The 18,593-nt window shown below is 47.7% G+C and overlaps 1 protein-coding gene across 3 annotated transcripts in view; it reads left to right on the top strand.

Annotated features, from left to right (window-relative positions):
• Positions 1-240: 240 nt before the first annotated feature.
• The window catches only part of MTMR14 (myotubularin related protein 14), a 48,930-nt gene continuing 30,577 nt past the window's right edge, over positions 241-18,593 (top strand). For 2 of the 3 annotated variants that reach the window (XM_029051368.2, XM_029051369.2), the window contains exons 1-8: positions 241-427; positions 2,095-2,243; positions 4,693-4,801; positions 8,142-8,217; positions 8,604-8,661; positions 11,536-11,658; positions 12,376-12,449; positions 18,331-18,401. In XM_029051368.2, the coding sequence (XP_028907201.1) occupies positions 308-427; positions 2,095-2,243; positions 4,693-4,801; positions 8,142-8,217; positions 8,604-8,661; positions 11,536-11,658; positions 12,376-12,449; positions 18,331-18,401 (780 nt within the window). In that variant the 5' untranslated portion in view covers positions 241-307. The remainder of the gene's footprint in view (positions 428-2,094; positions 2,244-4,692; positions 4,802-8,141; positions 8,218-8,603; positions 8,662-11,535; positions 11,659-12,375; positions 12,450-18,330; positions 18,402-18,593) is intronic. The other variant, XM_029051367.2, reaches the window with a different exon arrangement.

The following is an 18,593-nucleotide window of genomic DNA, read 5'->3' as shown; positions in this document are numbered from 1 at the left end:
TCGCCCTCCCTCCTTCTCCGTCGGTTCCACCTCGGTGGCGTCGGCGAGGCCTTCGGGCCGTCAAGCTCGTTCCCGCCTCGGAGCGGAGCCCGGGGGGCGGGGCGGGCTGGGCGGCGGTCCTCGCCGCTGATTGGCTGGAGTCGGGGTAAACAGCGTGTGTGGGCGGGACCGGAAGCGGGACCCCGTTTACGGCGGCAGTTCCGGACCCGGAGCGGAGCGGCCGGCGGGCGGCGGGCGGCAGGCGGCGGACGGGGGTGATGGGCTGGGGCGTTGCGCGCTGAGGCGGAGGTGGACGCGGGGGCCGGGAATGGCCGGTGCTCGGGCTCCCCCTTTCCTGCCGCAGGAGCCTGGGCTGGGGGAGTTGCTAGAGGAGTTCTCCCGGGCACAGTATCGGGCCAAGGACGGTAGCGGAGCAGGCAGTGCCAAGGTGGGGGCGACTTGGCCGAGCTGTGGGGGGAGGGGGTAGAACGGCCGGTCAGGTGCGGGGGGGGGACGGGGGGGGCGCAGTCGTTCCCTGGAGCGGTCCGTAGGGTCCCCCACCATGGCGGTGATCACCGCCTCGGTTCCCTCTTCTCGTTTCTGTTCCTCTTTCTGGTCGCCGCGCCTGGGCGGGGGCGGAGGAGGAGGAGGAGGTTGGGGAGAGGGCCTGAGCCGGGATGGCGTCCCTTTTCGCTTGGGGTCCTGAGGTAGCGAGGCGTCTCTGTTCGCTTCGGCTCCCGAGGCGAGAAGGCGTTCCTTTTCGCTCGGGGTCCCGAGGCGGGGAGGCGTCCCTTTGCGCGCTTCGAGGCCTGAAGCTAGGGGGCGCCCTTTCTGCACTTCGGGTCCTGAGGCTAGGGGGCGCCCTTTCTGCGCCTCGGGTCTCGAGGCGGGGAGGCGTCCCTTTCTGCGCTTCGGGTCCTGAAGCTAGGGGGCGCCCTCTCCACGCTTTGGGTCTCGAGGTGGGGAGGCGTCCCTTTCCGTGCATCGGGTCCTGAAGCTAGGGGGCGCCCTTTCTGCGCTTCGGATCCCGAGGCGGGGAGGCGTCCCCTTCTGCGCTTCGGGTATTCTAACCCTCCCCAGTTTTCTCACGCCCACTCGGGTCTTCCCAAAGTTCCCTGAGACTTCGGGACCACCGGGACCACCTCCCTTAGGGCCGGGGGCCGTCACCTGTAGGTAGCCCAGGCTGCTCCGGACGAGTCCCCCCTCTCTCCCCCTGGCCCAGACAGCCGAGCCCTGGCCCGGGGCCAGGGGCACCTCATCTTCTGCACCTGCACAGACCTGTAGTCGAATGTTTCCTCGGGGCCGCTTCTTCCCGAGGGCACGGGAGGCTTGTTGACTCTGGGAGGATTTCAAAGCGGATGGCGATTCTCAAAATTACCAGGCTGACTTATTGGTTCAGCCTTCTCAGTCTTCTAATTCCAAACCCGCTTTTCATCCACTCAGACAGGGATCTGAGAGTTAAATCCATCTGTGGAAATTTCGACGGGGAACGCCTTTTAAAACTAACTCTGTTTATGGCAGCTGGTACTGATATTGCTACTTGACACTGAATCAAAAACTTCATTTCCACCGAAATCTTTCCTGAGAGAATCTTGAGCTGTAGTGAACCATTTGCTAGATTATGGATGGTAAAAAGGCAACATGGTTTGAGGGAGGGAATGTTGTCATTCTTCAGAGTTGCCCTCTTAAGAGTTCGCTTCCACCTGCGCACATTTCCCCGGCTTTCCATAAGCATCAAATTCTAAAGAGTCAGTCCTCAAACTGTGTCCCGGAGCCTCCTCCCCGACAGGATATTCCAGTTACTGGTCTGTTATGATTAATCTAGAGCCAAGGACTCGACTAGCACAGTGATTCTTTTCCAATTTGTAGGTGCAATCTAAAGTGGTGAACTAGGTTGAGAAGCTCCTGGGGGACTTGTCTGGGTGTGTGGGTAGGGTTTTTGGGTGTGTGGGAACGTGGATGGTGTTTGTTTGCTTCCCTCCCCCCCCCGCCCCCCCCCGACCCTGACCCCGTACAAAACAGCCAATAAATCTTGAACTGGCTCAGATTGGTGTGTCAAGTAACTTTCTTATCTCTGTATGGGAGAAGTAGCACTTAGCTCTTGGTCTATTTCAGATCGAGCGGATTGAGAAGAAATGCCTAGAGTTGTTCGGCAAAGATTACTGCTACAGTCTGATCCAAAATGTGAACGGGGAGATATGTGGCCACTACCCCCGCCACATTGTGTTCCTAGAATATGAGAGCTCTGAGAAGGACAAAAACACGTAAGCGATAATTACCACATATATGTCTTAATGGGACTTCCCTCGTCTCCTCAGCCGTGAGGCTGATTAGCAGATACACCGAGTCCTTACCTGTTGATTTACAGTACTTTTTCAGGCACACGGCTGGAATCTGGGACTGGGCACCACTGAATATCCCAGTTTGCCTCTCTCGTCTCGCTATGTTTCTGGGATTTCTCTGAGGTGAAAACATGCTGTCTTCCAACAGGAATTGTTGCATTACATGAAGATTCACACTTCTGGGTAGGCTTATTAGCAAGTGGTCTCTAGGTGTTTAGTTCCTGGAGTTGGGCCATCTTGCTCTGATCCCAACAGTGCAGGGAGGGTCCTGTTAGACTTCCCTAGGGGTGTGGGAGGTGGAGCTCCAAGGCCACCCCCCCACACACCCCACACCCCTGGCTGCCAGAGCCTTACTGGGGACTTCTAAGGCTTGGCAGGATGGGCTGGGGCTGGGATATCCCTGCAACCTCTTTTCCTCCAAATAGACTTCTCCCCCTCTAGAGTGTAGGCTCACTGTGGGCAGGGAATGTGTCTGTTATGTTGTATTCTCCCAAGCGCTCAGTTCAGTGTTCTGCACACAGTAAGCGCTCAATAAATACGATTGACTGACTCTTTCCACTAGGCTAGACTGCAAACATGTACAAATGATAAAATATTTTGAATTATACATTTTCAGTGCACAGGCCAAGTGCTCTAATTTTAATTTAATTTTTAATATACATGACTTTATGGGGAGTCCTTGGGGCCTAAGCCAACAAAGTCTCAGCTACAACCTCCCCTCCAGCCCTTGGTCTGGTTTCGTGTGTAAACTAGAAATTTGTATTATGAGAGGTGAAACACTTCTAGTTTCTCTTTCTGCTGCCCATCCTTATTTGGCAGAACTCAAATGCAGCTTGCCCTTCAGGAAAGATGCCTCCTGTCCAACCAACCAGCCAGCCACCAACCATTCCTTTTCATGGGTCTCTTGCAGAGAAGAAAATTGGATGTCTGACACCAATTTTCTATTAACAGGAGCTAAGGCTCACTTGGGTCTTTCGTACAAGTCTTGTTAGCATACAGGGAAGCGTTGCTGTGAACTGTCTACAGTACCGCTTTGACCATAAGGTAAATAGGAGGTGCTGTGGCGTTTTCTGTGTCACCTCACTTGCACAAGTAAGACTTGTAAAGGTAGGTTTACTAGGCCAGTAGTTAAAGTGTGTGGAAACTTGTGGTAGTGGTGTTTGCTGAAGGGAAGAGGGATGGGTGGGCATGTAGAAGCAGAGCCATATAATTCTATACTACTGATGGGGACTGCGGAGATCAAAGCCAGGCCTTTAGTTCAGCTTCCTCTGGGCTGATTTGAGCAGGAACTGGCTTGATTAATCTGTTACATAACCTGCGGGGTTGGTGTATACCACTGACTGTGGTCTGGGACAGGTGGCCAGAGGCTGCTTCTCCTCCACAGGGCCATTTTTGTTGGCCCACTGCTGGGGTGGAGCCTGGGGGGCAGGTGCAGCCAGAGTAGGAGTTGGCTCCTCGTCACTAGGGGAGCCAAGATGGTGGTGGTGAGTGACCAGTAGGAACCAGGGATGGTGGGGCAATTGGAAATCATTCTGCCCCTTCCCCTTCCCCCCCCCCCCCCCCCCATTTCCATCCATTTCCAACAGCTGCTGTTTGGAACCTAACTTCCTACTTTTGGCTGCTTCACATTTCTCTCCTTCTCTAATGCCCCCAAACCTCTTAACCAGTAGGGAAGTAAGCAGGCAACTGTAGTGCCCACTCACTTGATGGATTTTAACTTTTGGGGAGCCTTTGGAAGATTAATTTCGTTTGTTTGGCAAATTGTCTTCTGCTTAGTGTCACTTCGGAGCCCAGTTCCTAATGAGACTAGGGATATTGCCACAATTGCCCCAATCTCCTCCCCTGCCTGGTAAGAGTTTCCAACATTTGCCTCTCCCCATTCTTCATTTACTCTGGTTGTCTTATTTTTTTTCCACCCCCTTTCTGATGAGGCAACCCATAAAGGGCTTAGAGGCAGAGAAGGTCCATTGGTGGGGCAGGGACCGGAGGGAGGATTCTAACAATTCAATTGGATGAATTATAGTGAATGAAAACTGTAGAATTTTTTTTTTTTACCTGCACTCCTTGTATCCATATTAATGACATTTGGATATTTACTTACCTGGAGTGGTGTGTATAATCTGACCTGCAACGGGATCCAGTGTTTGACCAGAGAGGGACTGCATGCGTATCTAGCCGCTTCAGTGCCTGGAAAAGATGCGAGTTCTTGGGTGGCCACAACTAGGTTTCCCAAGGATAGGAGGTGGGAGCGTCGTTGCTCCTCTACCACCGCAGCCAAATAACAGTTCACATACCTCCCTCATATTTTCAGGCTCCATACCTGGGTGGCAAATGTCCAAATTACTAACCTGCCTCTCTTTCGTTTTAATAGATTTGAGAGCACCGTGCAAGTGAGCAAACTGCAGGATCTTGTCAACCGCAGCAAGTTGGCCAGATGTAGAGGACGGTTTGTCTGCCCGGTCATTCTGTACAAGAGAAAGGTAAAGCTGCTAGCTTTTTCACCGTGAAGTCTGTGTTGTCTAATGGAGGTTCATCCATGTGTATTTCTTCTAAGGGATACTATCTGCTTTACCCAAATCTTCCCCATATTCCTGTAAGGGAGAGTGGTTACATGTGGAGGTTATCCTTGTTTGACCTTTTGACTGCCTTTTGACTGCCTTTTGACTGCCCGGGGGGGGGGGGGGGAGAAGAGAGATAAAGTGTAAATTGAATCTACTTCTTTATTCTTTCCACTGGAACATTGTTTCTCAAATTGGGAGCCAGGAGAGTTCTGAGATGATCCAGTGATGAGAACGACACATCTGCATGCAAGTAGCGTGGTGTAGTGAATAGAGCACGGGCCTGGGAGTCAAAAGGACCTGGGTTCTAATCCCAGCTGTGCCACCTGTCTGCCCTGTGACCTTGGGCTAGTCACTTCACTTCTCTGTGCCTCAATTACCTCATCTTTAAAATAGGGATTAAGACCGTGAGCCCAGCATGGGCTGGGCTGTCCAACCTGTGAAGTTGGACTTCACAGTCCAAACTGTGTCCAACCTGACAATCTTGAATCCACAGTGCCTGTCACGTCATACGTGCTTAACAAATACCATTTAAAAAAAAATTGTTGGCGACTGTATGAGCAGGTTGAGCTTGTCACTTTATCTCCTGAGCCCTCGATTCCCTTGCCTCCCTTGCCTTTTAAAATCAAATGTGATGCCATGAGGGAGAGGAGCTGTGGGCACTCTCTTGGGGGAGACAAGTGATGTGTAGGGCATGAGGGAGTCATGAATCCTCAGGAGGGTAGTGGGATTGACAAAATCTGAATGAATCTTTCTTGTAGCCAGCGGATTACATATTGAAAACTCAGTGTACAACTCCCTTTTTTTCTAGCTTAGTGAGATCTTTGCAGATGATCACCTGTCCAAGGTGAATAATGATTTGTCAGGCTAGCAGGAAGAAGAGTTCTAGTCTTGCAGATAAATTAAGGTTTTAAATTATCAGCCCCTGAACTGGAAAGCACTCTGCCTTGGGAAATGGGAGTTTTAGAAGACATTTCCATGTAAGCTTTTTTTCCACTTTTTTTCCAAGTTCTTTCATTCAGTCGTACTTATTGAGCACTTACTATGTGCAGAGCACTGTACTAAGCGCTTGGAAGAGTAGAGTGCAGCAATGAACAGACATATTCACAGTCCCCAACAAGCTTACAGTCTAGAGGAGGAGACAGACATTAATATAAGTAAATTACAGATATTTATGTAAGTGCTGTGCTGGGGCGGGGGCGATGAACAAAGGAAGCAAGTCAGGGTGACGCAGAAGGGAGTGGAAGAGGAAAGGAGGGCTTAATCAGGGAAGGCCTCTTGGAGGAGATGTACTTTCAATAAGGCTTTGAAGTGGGGGAGAGTCTGTCGGATTTGAGGAGGGAGGGCGTTCCAGGCCAGAGAGAGGTCGTGGGTGAGGGGTCGGCAGCAAGATTGATGGGATCGAGGTAAAGTGAGAAGGTTGGCATTAGAGGAGCAAAGTGTGTGGGCTGGGTTATAGTGAGAAAGTAGCGAGGTGAGGTAGGAGTGGGCAAGGTGATTGAGTGCTTTAAAGCCAATTGTGAGGAGTTTTTGTTTGGGAGTTCTTCACCCTAGCCTTTGTCCAGGCAGTTTCAATAACTACTTGACTCCCTCATTATGTCCCCATATGGAACTCTTGTAGTACTTCCACTGTTCTTTCTCCCATGATTTGTCCAGGGCTTCCAGCCACTGTTCAATTCAATGATCGTCCTTTTTTCCTTTGATCCTTCCCCATTTGAGACAGTGGTGAATAAAACATTGATTCCTTTCCTCCTTGTGGTAAAAGGTTTGTTTTATCTAATTGGCAAGCTCTCCATTGAGCCAGAGGGTTGTGGCTGAAAGGAGCAATCCTGAAGTGGACAGATTGACAAGGACATTAAATGAAGTGGTTACGTTTGTTGAAGATAGCAATCCTAAACAAGTATAGGTCCAAAGGTAATCTCTCTGAAGTAAAGCTGAGAAAGAGTGGACCACAAACAAGGTAGAATTATGCAGTTATTAATAATGTTAAATGCTCACCATGCCCCAAGCACTGGGGTACATAGAGACAATTACTCCCACGCTTCAAAGCCTTACTGAAGGCACATCCCTTCCAAGAGACTTTCCCTAAGCCATCTTTTCCTTTTCTTCCATTCCTTTCTGCATCACCTTGATTCGCTCCTTCATCTCCCCACTCCCAGCCGTACAGCTCTTCTGTACATATGTGTAATTTATTGATTTATATTAATGTCTGTTCCCCACCCCCACACACACATACACTGTAAACTCATTGTGGGTAGGGAATGTATTCTCCCAAGTGCTTAGTACAGTGCTGTGCACACAGTAAGCACGCAATAAATTTGAGTGATAATCAGGTTGGACACAGTCCCTACCCACATGGGACTCACAGCCTAAGTAGGAGGGAGGTAATTAACTCCTGAAAATAAGCAAGAATGATTTGGAAATCTCCTTGCAGAGCTGTGGCGGTAAACTTCTGTGCACCCTTGTTTCCATCTAGCTCTGGTCTAACTATGCCCTGGTGAGGATACCTCATAACCAAAAAGTGGGAACAGATGGGAGGAAGTTGAGAGAAGAGCAGCTCCTAAATAGCTCTTAAATAGCTACCAAGTGTGAGGGTCGGGGAGAAATACATGACACCCGAGGTGGAATGATATTGGAAAGGAAAAACCTGAGTTACTTTCTTGCCAAAAGTGTGTTGCAACTTTGCAGGTTGACTGACTTGCTTCCCTGAAGGAAAACCGTATTTGTAGGCATGTGTAAACCTCTGATTTGAAGGCCTCAGGTTTTTAAATTGCTGTGACAGCTTCAAGCTGCTCCATTTTAGGCCTAGGACCACCTTGGAGCTCCAGCCTTCTTGAAGTAGTCATGCCTCCTGTTTCCTACCCCTGGGCTGCAGCTGCCTCCCTTCTTGCCTCCTTTTCAGAGTGGAAGGACCTGGAGAGATTTGAAGGGGTGTGCAGCTCTTCATTCAGTGTATTTATTGAGCACTTACTGTGCAGGGCACTGTACTAAGCAGTTGATAAAATGCAGTATAAGAGTAAGCACACATTCCTTGCCCAAAACAAGCTTACAGTCTAGAGGGGAAGCTGTTGCCTATGTCTCATAAGTGGTACACCTGAGTAAGGCTGATACAGGAGCCTTTCGCATTGCATTGGCCAGAGGGACTGTAGTGAATAGGCTCTTGGGTCATCTTTCTCTCCACGGATGCAGTGATCTATCACCGTTCCCATGTCGTGCTGCTAGGACCAGTGTCTAACATTCAGGTGCCGTTTCTGTTTCTTAGCATATTTGCAGGTCGGCAACCCTGGCTGGATGGGGAGAGCTCTATGGACGCACTGGGTATAATTACATTTTCTCAGGTGAGCACTTGACTGAAAGCCATTCTAAATGGGGTAAAAAGTAATTGGGTCCTAGGAATTGTTATGTATGCCTGTTGGAAGAAGGGGAAAGATCGTGATGTGGGTGGGGATCTGGGTCTAGTAGCTCTGTTGGGGGGAGGAGGGACAGGGAGTGCCTGGAAATGGGAGGAATGTGTGGTGTAGGAGGAGTTTGGGTGGGAAAGGCAAAGTAGAGATGAGAAGCTTCTTACTGGATAGTGCATCAGGAGCAGCCATTTTCGAGGTGCCGGATGAATAGTCGGTCCTGCAACCTCTCCGAAACCCTGTAGGGGATTAAAGAGCCAGGAAATGCTTCCTGACTGAAAAAGCCTTTTCAGTGACATTTTTTCCCCTGATTTCCCTGGCAGGGGGCTCAGATGACATTTGGGCTGATACAGAAGATGTCACAGAAGATTGTGCACTTAGGTCTGTATGAGCGGGGGCATTGTAATGAGGAAAATTAATGTGCATAACTGTGGCATATAAATACTGGGGTAAATCTAAGATACATCGGACGCAGTGCCTGTCCCACATGGGGTTTGCAGCCTCGGTGGTAGGAAGAGCAGGTGTCTTTGCAGATGAGATTGAGTTGTCCATGAGCATACGGCAGCCTAGTGGCAGAGCTGGGATTATATGACCAGGGTCTCCTGACTCAAAGTCCCATGCCCTTTCTACTAGGTGGCACTGCCTCAATTGACCAGATCATTAATCAACCTGTCGAACAAAAACTAAAAATTTACCTGGCCACTCCACCGTCAGGAAAACAAATGAAATTGGTACTCTTTCCTATTGAATATGGGCAAATGGCTATCTACAAGATAATTAACTGCCATCTTTTTTTCCCCTCTACCAAGTTCCCGCTGCTTCTGTATTTCCTGTTGTGGGTTACCTTGTCCTTTGGGTCTACCTCTGTCCTTTTCCTTCCCCGTTAAAGTGGGGAGCAAATCAGAAAAGATAGCAGCATGGGAAGTGAAGTAATTCTCCCGTACATCTTAGAGGGAAGGATGACCGAAACCTTTTCAGTATGATAGCTTAGTAATAGGAGTCATGTTAAAGTTGAATTTTTGTAAAGCTGATGATCTGGTGATCTTAGAAGTCTCCCAAATACTACTTGATCCCCTCCTGTGCCACTTTAGTTCTGACACCACACTCCCATACCCCCCCCACTGTACTTATGTACTTATCTATATACTCTTATTCCTTCCTCCTATGTGTAATTTTAAATGTCCATCTTCCACGCTAGATCGTGAACTCCTTGAGGTCAGGTATGATGTGTACTCTCCCCAGTGCCTAGTACAGTGCTCTGCACTCAGTAAATGCCACTGATTGAAGGTAACTGGATTAATGTCCCAAAGCAGCTTCACTTCCTTTAGCACCTCCCTAAAGCCCTCCCATCCTCTGCTTTATAGTAGGATGTCCTCCCTATTTTCCTGTGAAAACCCCCCAAAGAGAGAATGGAGGGGTGACTTTTCCCTCAGCATTGCTGCCACGCCTGCTGGCCTCTCCTGGTTATCTCACTCCTTGTCCCTGTATTGAATTTCCATGGATTGTGGCTTAAGGCCTCAGGAGAAAGTTGAGAAATAAAATAAGCTTGAGGCCTTTGTTGAAGTTAGGAAGGGAGGTTTATGTTTTATGGTCTGAGTTCGGGTAGCGAAAGGAAAGCTGAAATGTGAATAAATTGTCCCATGTGCAGTGCTCTGGGCCCTTAGTATTTGTTGATGATGGGTAGGTAAATAGTTCAGCCTTGCAAACATCACTCACCAAATGAGTCACCACTGAGAGCTGGTTGATCGGTGAAGAGTGCTTATTTCATTCATCTTATTGCTTGAGTACCTCCTTGGAGGGAAAAGGAAGAGGCTTTTTCAATAGGTGACCTTGGGTACCAACAAATAAAGGCATCACTTGCAAAGTGCCTCTGTACTGAGCGGAAGGGTTACTGAGAGAGATTTCTCGACAAAATGTTCCCTCCACTTGGTGCTTTCCACTTGATCCTTGCTCAGAAAGTGGATGCCTAACAACAGGGACCCGAAGAATAAGACAAGTTGGAGTCGTTGAGAGGAGCTATTTAGACAAAGGAAAAACCCTTTCTTTTCTCAGGCTTACTTGCTTGCTCCTGCATAGGGTGTCTGAGATTGCAGGTAGTAGTAAGGCTGGAGAGCCCCATATTGTGACTCCAGCCCCTGAGCCCTAGCCAGCAAAAGACTAACTTCCCACTCCTTAATGGGACACTTGCCATTAGCAAATAGGCAAACCCCATGTGCCGAGCTCTTACAATACACTTACCAGGTTGTTGCTGCCATGTGTATTTTTCCAGCCTGGCTGTGGAGCCGTGGAGTGGAGGTGGTCAGGCTTTCACACATGCCCAACCCATGACTCTGCTGGAGACCGGAACCTGGCACATGTTGAAAAGAGTATTGAGCTCCATTTTTCTGGTCAGCTGGTCATTCTGGTGCCCTTTGGTCACATACTAGTCTTTGCTCCCAACAGTATCGGGGCATGGATTCGGTGGGGGTGGTGGGGAGGGGTTGGGGAGGTGATACATCCTGGGTATTGTGGAAAGGAAAGTTAAAAGCTGGTGACTATGCAGTCTTTGCAGTCCTGTCAATCTGCTTGCCAGATCAAGAGGATCCTAATACTGAGCATAAACAACACAAACCCTACTCTGGTGTTCTGGACCGTATAAACATCAGAATTTTTTTTGGTTTGGTTTTTTTTGTTGTTGTTGTTTCCCATCCCTTCATCAAAGTGTTAGGCCAAAAGAATGCCTTTACTGGTGATTGGCATACAGTTTATATAGCAGCTCTCAATCAGTCTCCAGCAATTAATGTCAATTGGTTTGACTGAGCAAGTCACGTGGATTGAAAAATTGACTCGAGGGCCATAAACAAAGGGAAAAGATGAATGGATAACAGGAACCAAAAGGATTTGTGTGTTTGCCCAGTGTTGCTGCTTTTAGAACATTAAGGCCATCTTGCCTCTTCAGGCTTACTGTCAGAGTCTGAAATCTCTTGGTTTCCCATTTCCTTGCTATGGCATCACTCCTTTTACTCATTCTTTGAAATGCATCTTAAGTAGCTGGTTAATCTCTTCGAAAGTCACCTTCCCACCAACTTATTCCTAGAACCAAACAGGGCTGACTAGACGTCATTGCTTTTGTGCCATTTCAAAATAGGGCTTTTGGAGTGTTTGCAGCAACTTCTACCATGGTTTAACTTTTTGAGTATGGTGGTTGGGAATCACTGAAAACTCTAACTGTATTATAACTCACAAGATTCCTGTCACCTGCGTTTTTTACTTCAGAAATGCAGATTCCCAGCTTTTCGATAAGGTTAGAGGCCATGACATCAAACTACTTCGGTACCTGTCGGTCAGATACATCTGTGACCTGATGGTGGAAAACAAGAAAGTGAAGTTTGGCCTGAAGTAAGTAGGGGGCTTGCTTAATATATTGCCTTTTGGGGTTGTGGATGCACAACAGGAAGAGTAATTATGTAGTGATGGTGTGTGGCTTGTTTGTTTATAGAATGCTAGGGACCAAAAGAAAATTTTATCTATCCCTCTGCCTCCAACCTCTAAGTCAACCCTTGTTTTGTCTTATGTTTTCGGGTCATCTCCTACCCATAGCGACACCATGGGCACATCTCTCCCAGAACGCCCCACCTCCTTCTGTAATCGTTCTGGTACTGGATCCATAGAGTTTTCTTGGTAAAAATACAGAAGTGGTTTACCGTCGCCTTCTTTCACATGGTAAACTTCAGTCTCCGCCCTCGACTCTCTCTCGTGATGCTGCTGCCCAGCACAGGGGAGTCTTGACTTGTAGCAGATTGCCTTCCACTTGCTAGCCACTGGCCAAGCTAGGAATAGAATGGGTATGCCTCTGCTTGACTCTCCTTCCCTTAACCGAGACTGGTAGAGGACTGGAAACTCTAGACCCTAGACTCATTTTATTTTTCTCTTCACCTTGTTGGTGTTTGGTTAGTTAGGACTAGAATTGGAGAGTTAAGATCACTTATTTGTAGGGAATCGGTGGTTGTTTCCTGTAATCCTTAAACAACTCATTAGGTTCCCTAACTGAAAGGCAGAACCAAGGGGAATATGGGTGGGAAGCCTGTTCCAATAGCGTGTTTTCCTTTTTGTCAGTGTGACCTCCTCCGAGAAGGTGGACAAGGCCCAGCGTTACGCCGATTTCACTCTCCTCTCGATCCCGTATCCAGGTACAGAGCCTACCCTAAAGTTAATGGGCTACTGCTGGGGGCTAGTTTCCGATCCCCTCTAGTTCATTCGCTCAGTTGCATTTATTGAGCACTCATTGTTTGCAGAGCACTGTCTGTACGAAGCACTTGGGAGTGTGGGTAATGCTAGAAAATTTCCTGGAAGGTAGCTTGACTGAGCCAAGGCCCGTGTGGTTTTTAAATCCTTAAATGCATCAGCACTGTGAGTGGCAGCCACTAGCCATAATGGTTTGGCACATCCACCTGAATTCTGTGATTAAGGGGATACCTGGGAATGGCCCACACCAGATATGCAACTGTGCATTCAATTCAATCAGTGCTTCATTCCAAACTCCTCCATCCTTCTTCTGGATCCAGTACATTTGATCAACTCTGAAGAAACCTGCCTGGATCAGTTTGGCTTATTGTTTGGCATCCTCTGCGTATGCTCCCAATAACGGTGGCATTGCTGTGAATGTAGGATTATGTGACAGTGAAATCTGGAGAATGCAAGCAGCGATCATTCAGTGACAGCACTGTAAACATTTAGGACTGATCTAGGTACTAGCAAATTTTAGTAGCTCTGCGGTTTTGGAGAGTTGTTGCCGTTTACCTTGAGGCCACACGTAACGTTTGGGGAGGGGAACTCCCGAATAGTACAGAATCACGTTGTTTGCAGTCAACTTGGTGCCTTTGCATTGGGAGGATGAATTTGAAATACTTTGACATCCCATCTTGCTACATTTCTGGGATTCTGGAGACATTCCATGATAGACTTCATAATAAGAGTTATGAAATGCTTACTCTGTGCCAAGCACTGGGTTAGCAGTAAACTAATCAGATCAGAGATCCTGTCCTTTATGGGGCTTAGTCTAAAGAGGTGGGGGACCAGGTATTTTTGTCTCCGTTTTACAGACCGGGATACGCACAGGGAGGCTAAATGACTTGCTCAAGGTGACACAGCAGGCAAGTGGCAGAGTTGGGACTGATCAGGGTTTATCCCTGACTCCCAGTCCCATGCCCTTTTCACTAGGACACATGCGTAAGTTTAATTGATAGGATCAGGGTCAACATAGGATTGAATCGTATATGAGAGCCTACTAAGTGCTTGAAAGTACAGTGGTGGTAAGACATGATCCCTGCCCTCAAGGAACTTTAAAAAATATAATTTTGTATTTACATGCTTTGTTCCAAGTTCCAAGGTAGATGTAGGATAGGTTGGACACAGTCCCTATCCCACATAGGGCTTGCAGTAGGAGGAAGAACAGGAATTTCATCCCTGCATTACAGATGAGGAAACTGAGGCCCAGAGGCATTAAATGACTTGCCCAAGGTCACATATCTGGCAGAGTCGGGGTTAGAACCCCACTTCTCTGACTGCCAGGCCCATGCCTTTTCCACGGAGCCACACTGCTTCAAATGAATCTTAAGTTCTCTATGGCTGGCAGAGATACAGATTTATCTTGCCTCAGATGTGTGCCCATTTCCCATCTGATGGGACAGTCCTTGGGTTGAACCTAATACTCTTGTTTCGTTCCTCTCTACCAGCGTGGGTTCTGTATGTTGGGTTGCCTCTGATTCTAGTCAGCTGACTGCCTACTAGCTAAACCAGGTTGGAGTGACAAAGGCAAGACTTACTACACGCCAATCTCAGGAGTTGCAGAAACCCTTGTGAATATGTTTATATCGCAAATGAGTAGGTCTCCAGCTGTGCCCACTACTGTAGCAAGTGACTGAATTAGTTTAAAAAGAGTGACTTTTGATAGGCAAAAACTGCCAGGCTAGCTCTGAACTGCATAAAAATGACTTAGGCTATCTTCTAAACTTCCCCTTGAAAATGAAGTGCAAACCAGTTCCCCTGTGTTGGGGAAATGGGGAAGAGAAAATGGCAAATGAAAGCTGTGCCCTGGAAGCATTTTTCAGTTCCTTTTGGACACTGAAGTAGACTGCCGGAAGCCCTCTGAGAAACAAGTCTGGCCTGCTCTCCTCTACAAGTATGTTATTTCATGTCTCTTCCCGGACTGCTTTTCCACTTCTGCCTCTTGTCTGCTGGATGTTCTGTGCATGTCTTTCATGCAGTGCTACCCATTCCTCTCCTCATTGGGCAAACTCCTGACCATCAGGCTCCGAAGCACTCAACAAGCTCTTGTCTCTTCTCCACCCTCCCCGCCCCCGCTCCGGCACCAATACTTTTCCTTGTTTTCCTCCTACTACACTCCATTTTGCATGCTTTGTTTCTCTATCCAACCTATTCACTGTGCTACATTCTCAGTTCTCTTGCTGCCGACATTTTAGCTCACATTTGTCTCTTCACCTTGGAATTCCCTCCCCCTTCACATCTGCCAGACCCCTTCTTCAAGGCCCTGATTAATCTCCTATCTCATTACCCCACCTACTGCCACTTCGGCACTTTCTCTTCACCTAATCATCACCCCCCACCCCAGAGCACTATTATGCTCCATTGCTTTCTTCCCCCCCGCCACTAGATCGTAAGCTTCTTGAGGGCAGGGATCATTTTTTATTAACTATTATATTCTTCCCAAGCACTAATTTCAGTGTTTAGTAAAATACTCTGGATTGTGTGTCTGAGATTGGGAAGCAGTGAATTCTACTCCATCATCCCTGGATAATTGTTGTTGCCCTGGGGAAAATTCCTCAGAGGTGCTTTCACTTCAAAAAAATTTAGAACGTGATAGGCTTCCACCTTCTTTCTCCCTTATCCCCTCTCCCCCCCACTTCACTGACCGGTGGTGATGGTAGCCTGTAACACGCTGCTTGACAGGCAGTCAATTGCCCCAGCCTCTCTGGGGCTAACCATAAACATTTAAAGGGCCCTAAATCCCAGATATATTACAATTCCAGATCTGAAGGGGTCTTTTTGCAAGCTGCACAAGGCAGGCTCTGTTTGAAGTGAACCCAGAGCCAACTGACTATTAATGACTTGAATTCTAGGTTATGGGAAAGCAAAGTACTTCACAAGTGCTTGGAAGTGTAATTGACTCTCCTGTGGCCTGGGTGCCTTGGACTAACATCTCTTAGTTCCTCCAGAAGCACTGTGGCCTAATGGATATTCATTCATTTAATAGTATTTATTGAGTGCTTACTATGTGCAGAGCACTGTACTAAGCGCTTGGAATGAACAGGTCGGCAACAGATAGAGACAGTCCCTGCCGTTTGACGGGCTTACAGTCTAATCGATAGATGGATAGAGCACGGGCCTGAAAATCAGAAGGATCTGGGTTCTAATGTCACCCTGCCAATTGTCTATGTGACCTTGGGAAAATCACTTAACTTCTGTGCCTCAGTTACCTTCTCATGGGGATTAAGTTTGTCCTCTGTACAACCTGATTAGTTTATATCTATCCCACTGCTTAGTACAGTTCCTGGAATATAGTAAGCATTAAATAGATACCATTAAGAAAGTGAACTGAGTCCAAGTGCATGGTGGAAGATTGCTTTCTCTTATTTAGACAAGAAGCAGTTAGCAGCAAGGCAGAGGTGAGAGAGACTTTAAAGGTAAAAACAAAAGGTGCTAGATGCCACCCATCCATGTCAGCTAAGGCTATGTTTCATAGTCCCTTCTCTCCTAGCTGTCTTTGTGGCTACCCATGACCCTGTCCATTGCAGCCCTGTGTCTGTCTTGACCTGACTCCTTGGAAGAGTTTTGTTCAGTTATTTTTTGGGGGGGGAGGGGAGGGGAGGGTGGCAAGGGGGGAGGTGACTCAAGGCCCTTTTCCTGGAAATTGAATGCTCATGTGACAGGAGCCATGTTTCCTCCAAAAAAAAAAGTATGTGCTCGTTGAGGAACTGAAAGCAAACTGCAAGCAGCTGCTCTAAAAGCTTCCTCTGATGCTTATGTGTGTTTGGCATCCCCAAGGCCTGGGATGCCCATCATATAGGCATTCTCATTCCTACACCACATATTGCACAGAGGTTTCTCCTGAACAGGCTTAAGTAATTCCGAGATAAAAGTAAAACCCATATAGTCTTTGAACACTGGACTCCAAAGGGCCTGTTAACTAACACCCCCCACCCCACCTGCCAAAAACATTGGGTTGGCTTTTTTTTTTTTTTTGGTAGGAGATTGTCTAATTTGAAGGCGGAGGAGGTCATTTCTTTAGCTGCAGTTAGTATTCCAGCGAAAGCAGCCAGTCACTGGGCAATGTGCCTTATCCAGTGGGACTTCTGTTCTCATTCCCAGCTCAGAACTTGCCTCCTCTTTGACCAGATGAATTTGGACAGTGAACCAACTCACACTGTCTGGGCTACAGCAAGCTCAGCAGATGCTGGGTCCATCTGTCAGCGCCTTCAAAAGGGACAGTGAAACTGAAGTGAAAAAAGTCAATCTTCCAGGCACCCAACTCCTTTACCCCAAGGATGTGACTGCCCCAAATCAACCTGCCATCCAACAAGCCATATATACCTCCTGTGTAATAAGTTTTCCAGCTAATCACTTGGGAGCTGAGAGATGGATCCAAAGGATCCTTGTTTACCTCCCTGTGTTAAGACCCCAAAGAGCTTGCTGTTCCTCTAATTTATTAATGATGTCTACAAGCTAAAGACCACAGCCCTGCTTGGACATAGTTTCAAAATCAACAGAAATGTTAATGAGTCTCTTAGTTTGAAAGTAAAATTGAAAAGGCATCTTTTTCCAGAGCTCTGCCTGGATCTAGGTCTGGGCTGTGGAAAGTTGAATTGGGCTTGGGCTAGAGGGGCAGGGGAAAGGACCATGACAGCCGCGATACCACCACAAAGTAGACCTTCGAAGCAGCGTGGCTCAGTGGAAAGAGCATGGGCTTGGGAGCCAGAGGTCATGGGTTCGAATTCCGGCTCTGCCACTTGTCAGCTGTGTGACCGTGGGCAAGTCACTTCACTTCTCTGGGCCTCAGTTCCCTCATCTGTAAAATGGGGATTAAGACTGTGAGCCTCATGTGGGACAACCTGATTACCCTGTATCTCCCCCAGCGCTTAGAACAGTGCTCTGCACATAGTAAGCGCTTAACAAATACCAACATCATCATTATTATTATTATTATTAACTATGGTGCCTGCTGGAATTAAAGAGCCCAGCAATGCTCTTAATACAACCTTACAGAAGCTGGATCAAACCAGGTTCACTCTGGATTCGGTTGGACCAGCTCCAGGCTCCAGAACTTGGGCCCTCCCTCAGAGTGCTGTAGTCGTAACCTGTTTGTCTCTAAGCTTTCTAAAGTCAAGACCAAAGTAAAGGTCTAGCTTGCTTAAACTGGCTCCTTCATCAGGTTATTATTCTCACTAGTGATTCACAGGTTAACCCTCTTTTAAGGCTGGACCCAAAGTTGGGTTTGTATTACTCCAGTAAGTTACTAGGCCAATATATCAGGTATAGGCCTTGTCCTCAAAGTGCTTACACCTGGTAAGTGACAAATCCAGAGATGGGAACCTTTTTTTAATGAATTTACTCCGACACGTGTGTTGCCGCAGGCTATGTCAGCAGGTGTCTGTTGGTGGGGGATCTTAAAAAGAACCTTCCTACTTTCATTCATCTCTTCCTCTTCTGAGGGTTGAGGTTGACACTAAAAGGGCCAACAAAACTGGGAGCAGAAATGAGAGGGGATGTAGTAGAAGGAAGGGAATCTGGGAAGGGAAGGAAAAAACTTTTAATAAGTAGGTGGAAGCAGGAATGGATTGACACCTCCCACTTTCACCCCACCCCCACCCCTTTTACAAGGTTATAACTTGATTATATAGTCAGCCCGCTCCATTAGGCGAAACTCATTTGAAAGCTAAGGTGGACCATAGTTGATACTATGGGGCTGTAAGACGGTGCCTCAGTCCACCAGTTGGGGCAGGTGGGGGTGCTCGACTAATATGGATGTCCTCATTCTTGGTTTCTGTCTTGCAGGCTGTGAGTTTTTCAAGGAGTATAAGGATCGTGACTACATGGCTGAGGGGCTCATTTTTAACTGGAAACAGGTATGGAACATGTCTCGGAACAAACTTGGGTTTAGTTTATATAAAAGAGGAGAGCGGACTAGCTTCGTTGGCTCTCCTCACTTCTCTGCCCCAGTCATCTTCTGTTCCTTTCCCTTTCCCCTTAACTACTTCCTGCTCTGTCTTTGCTTAGCCCCAGCTCTCCCTCTTCCCCTCCCTTTTCTAACTCCTATT

Source organism: Ornithorhynchus anatinus, chromosome X1 (assembly GCF_004115215.2).
Source record: "Ornithorhynchus anatinus isolate Pmale09 chromosome X1, mOrnAna1.pri.v4, whole genome shotgun sequence".
Taxonomy (NCBI): domain Eukaryota; kingdom Metazoa; phylum Chordata; class Mammalia; order Monotremata; family Ornithorhynchidae; genus Ornithorhynchus; species Ornithorhynchus anatinus.
This window is presented reverse-complemented; position numbering and strand designations above follow the sequence as displayed.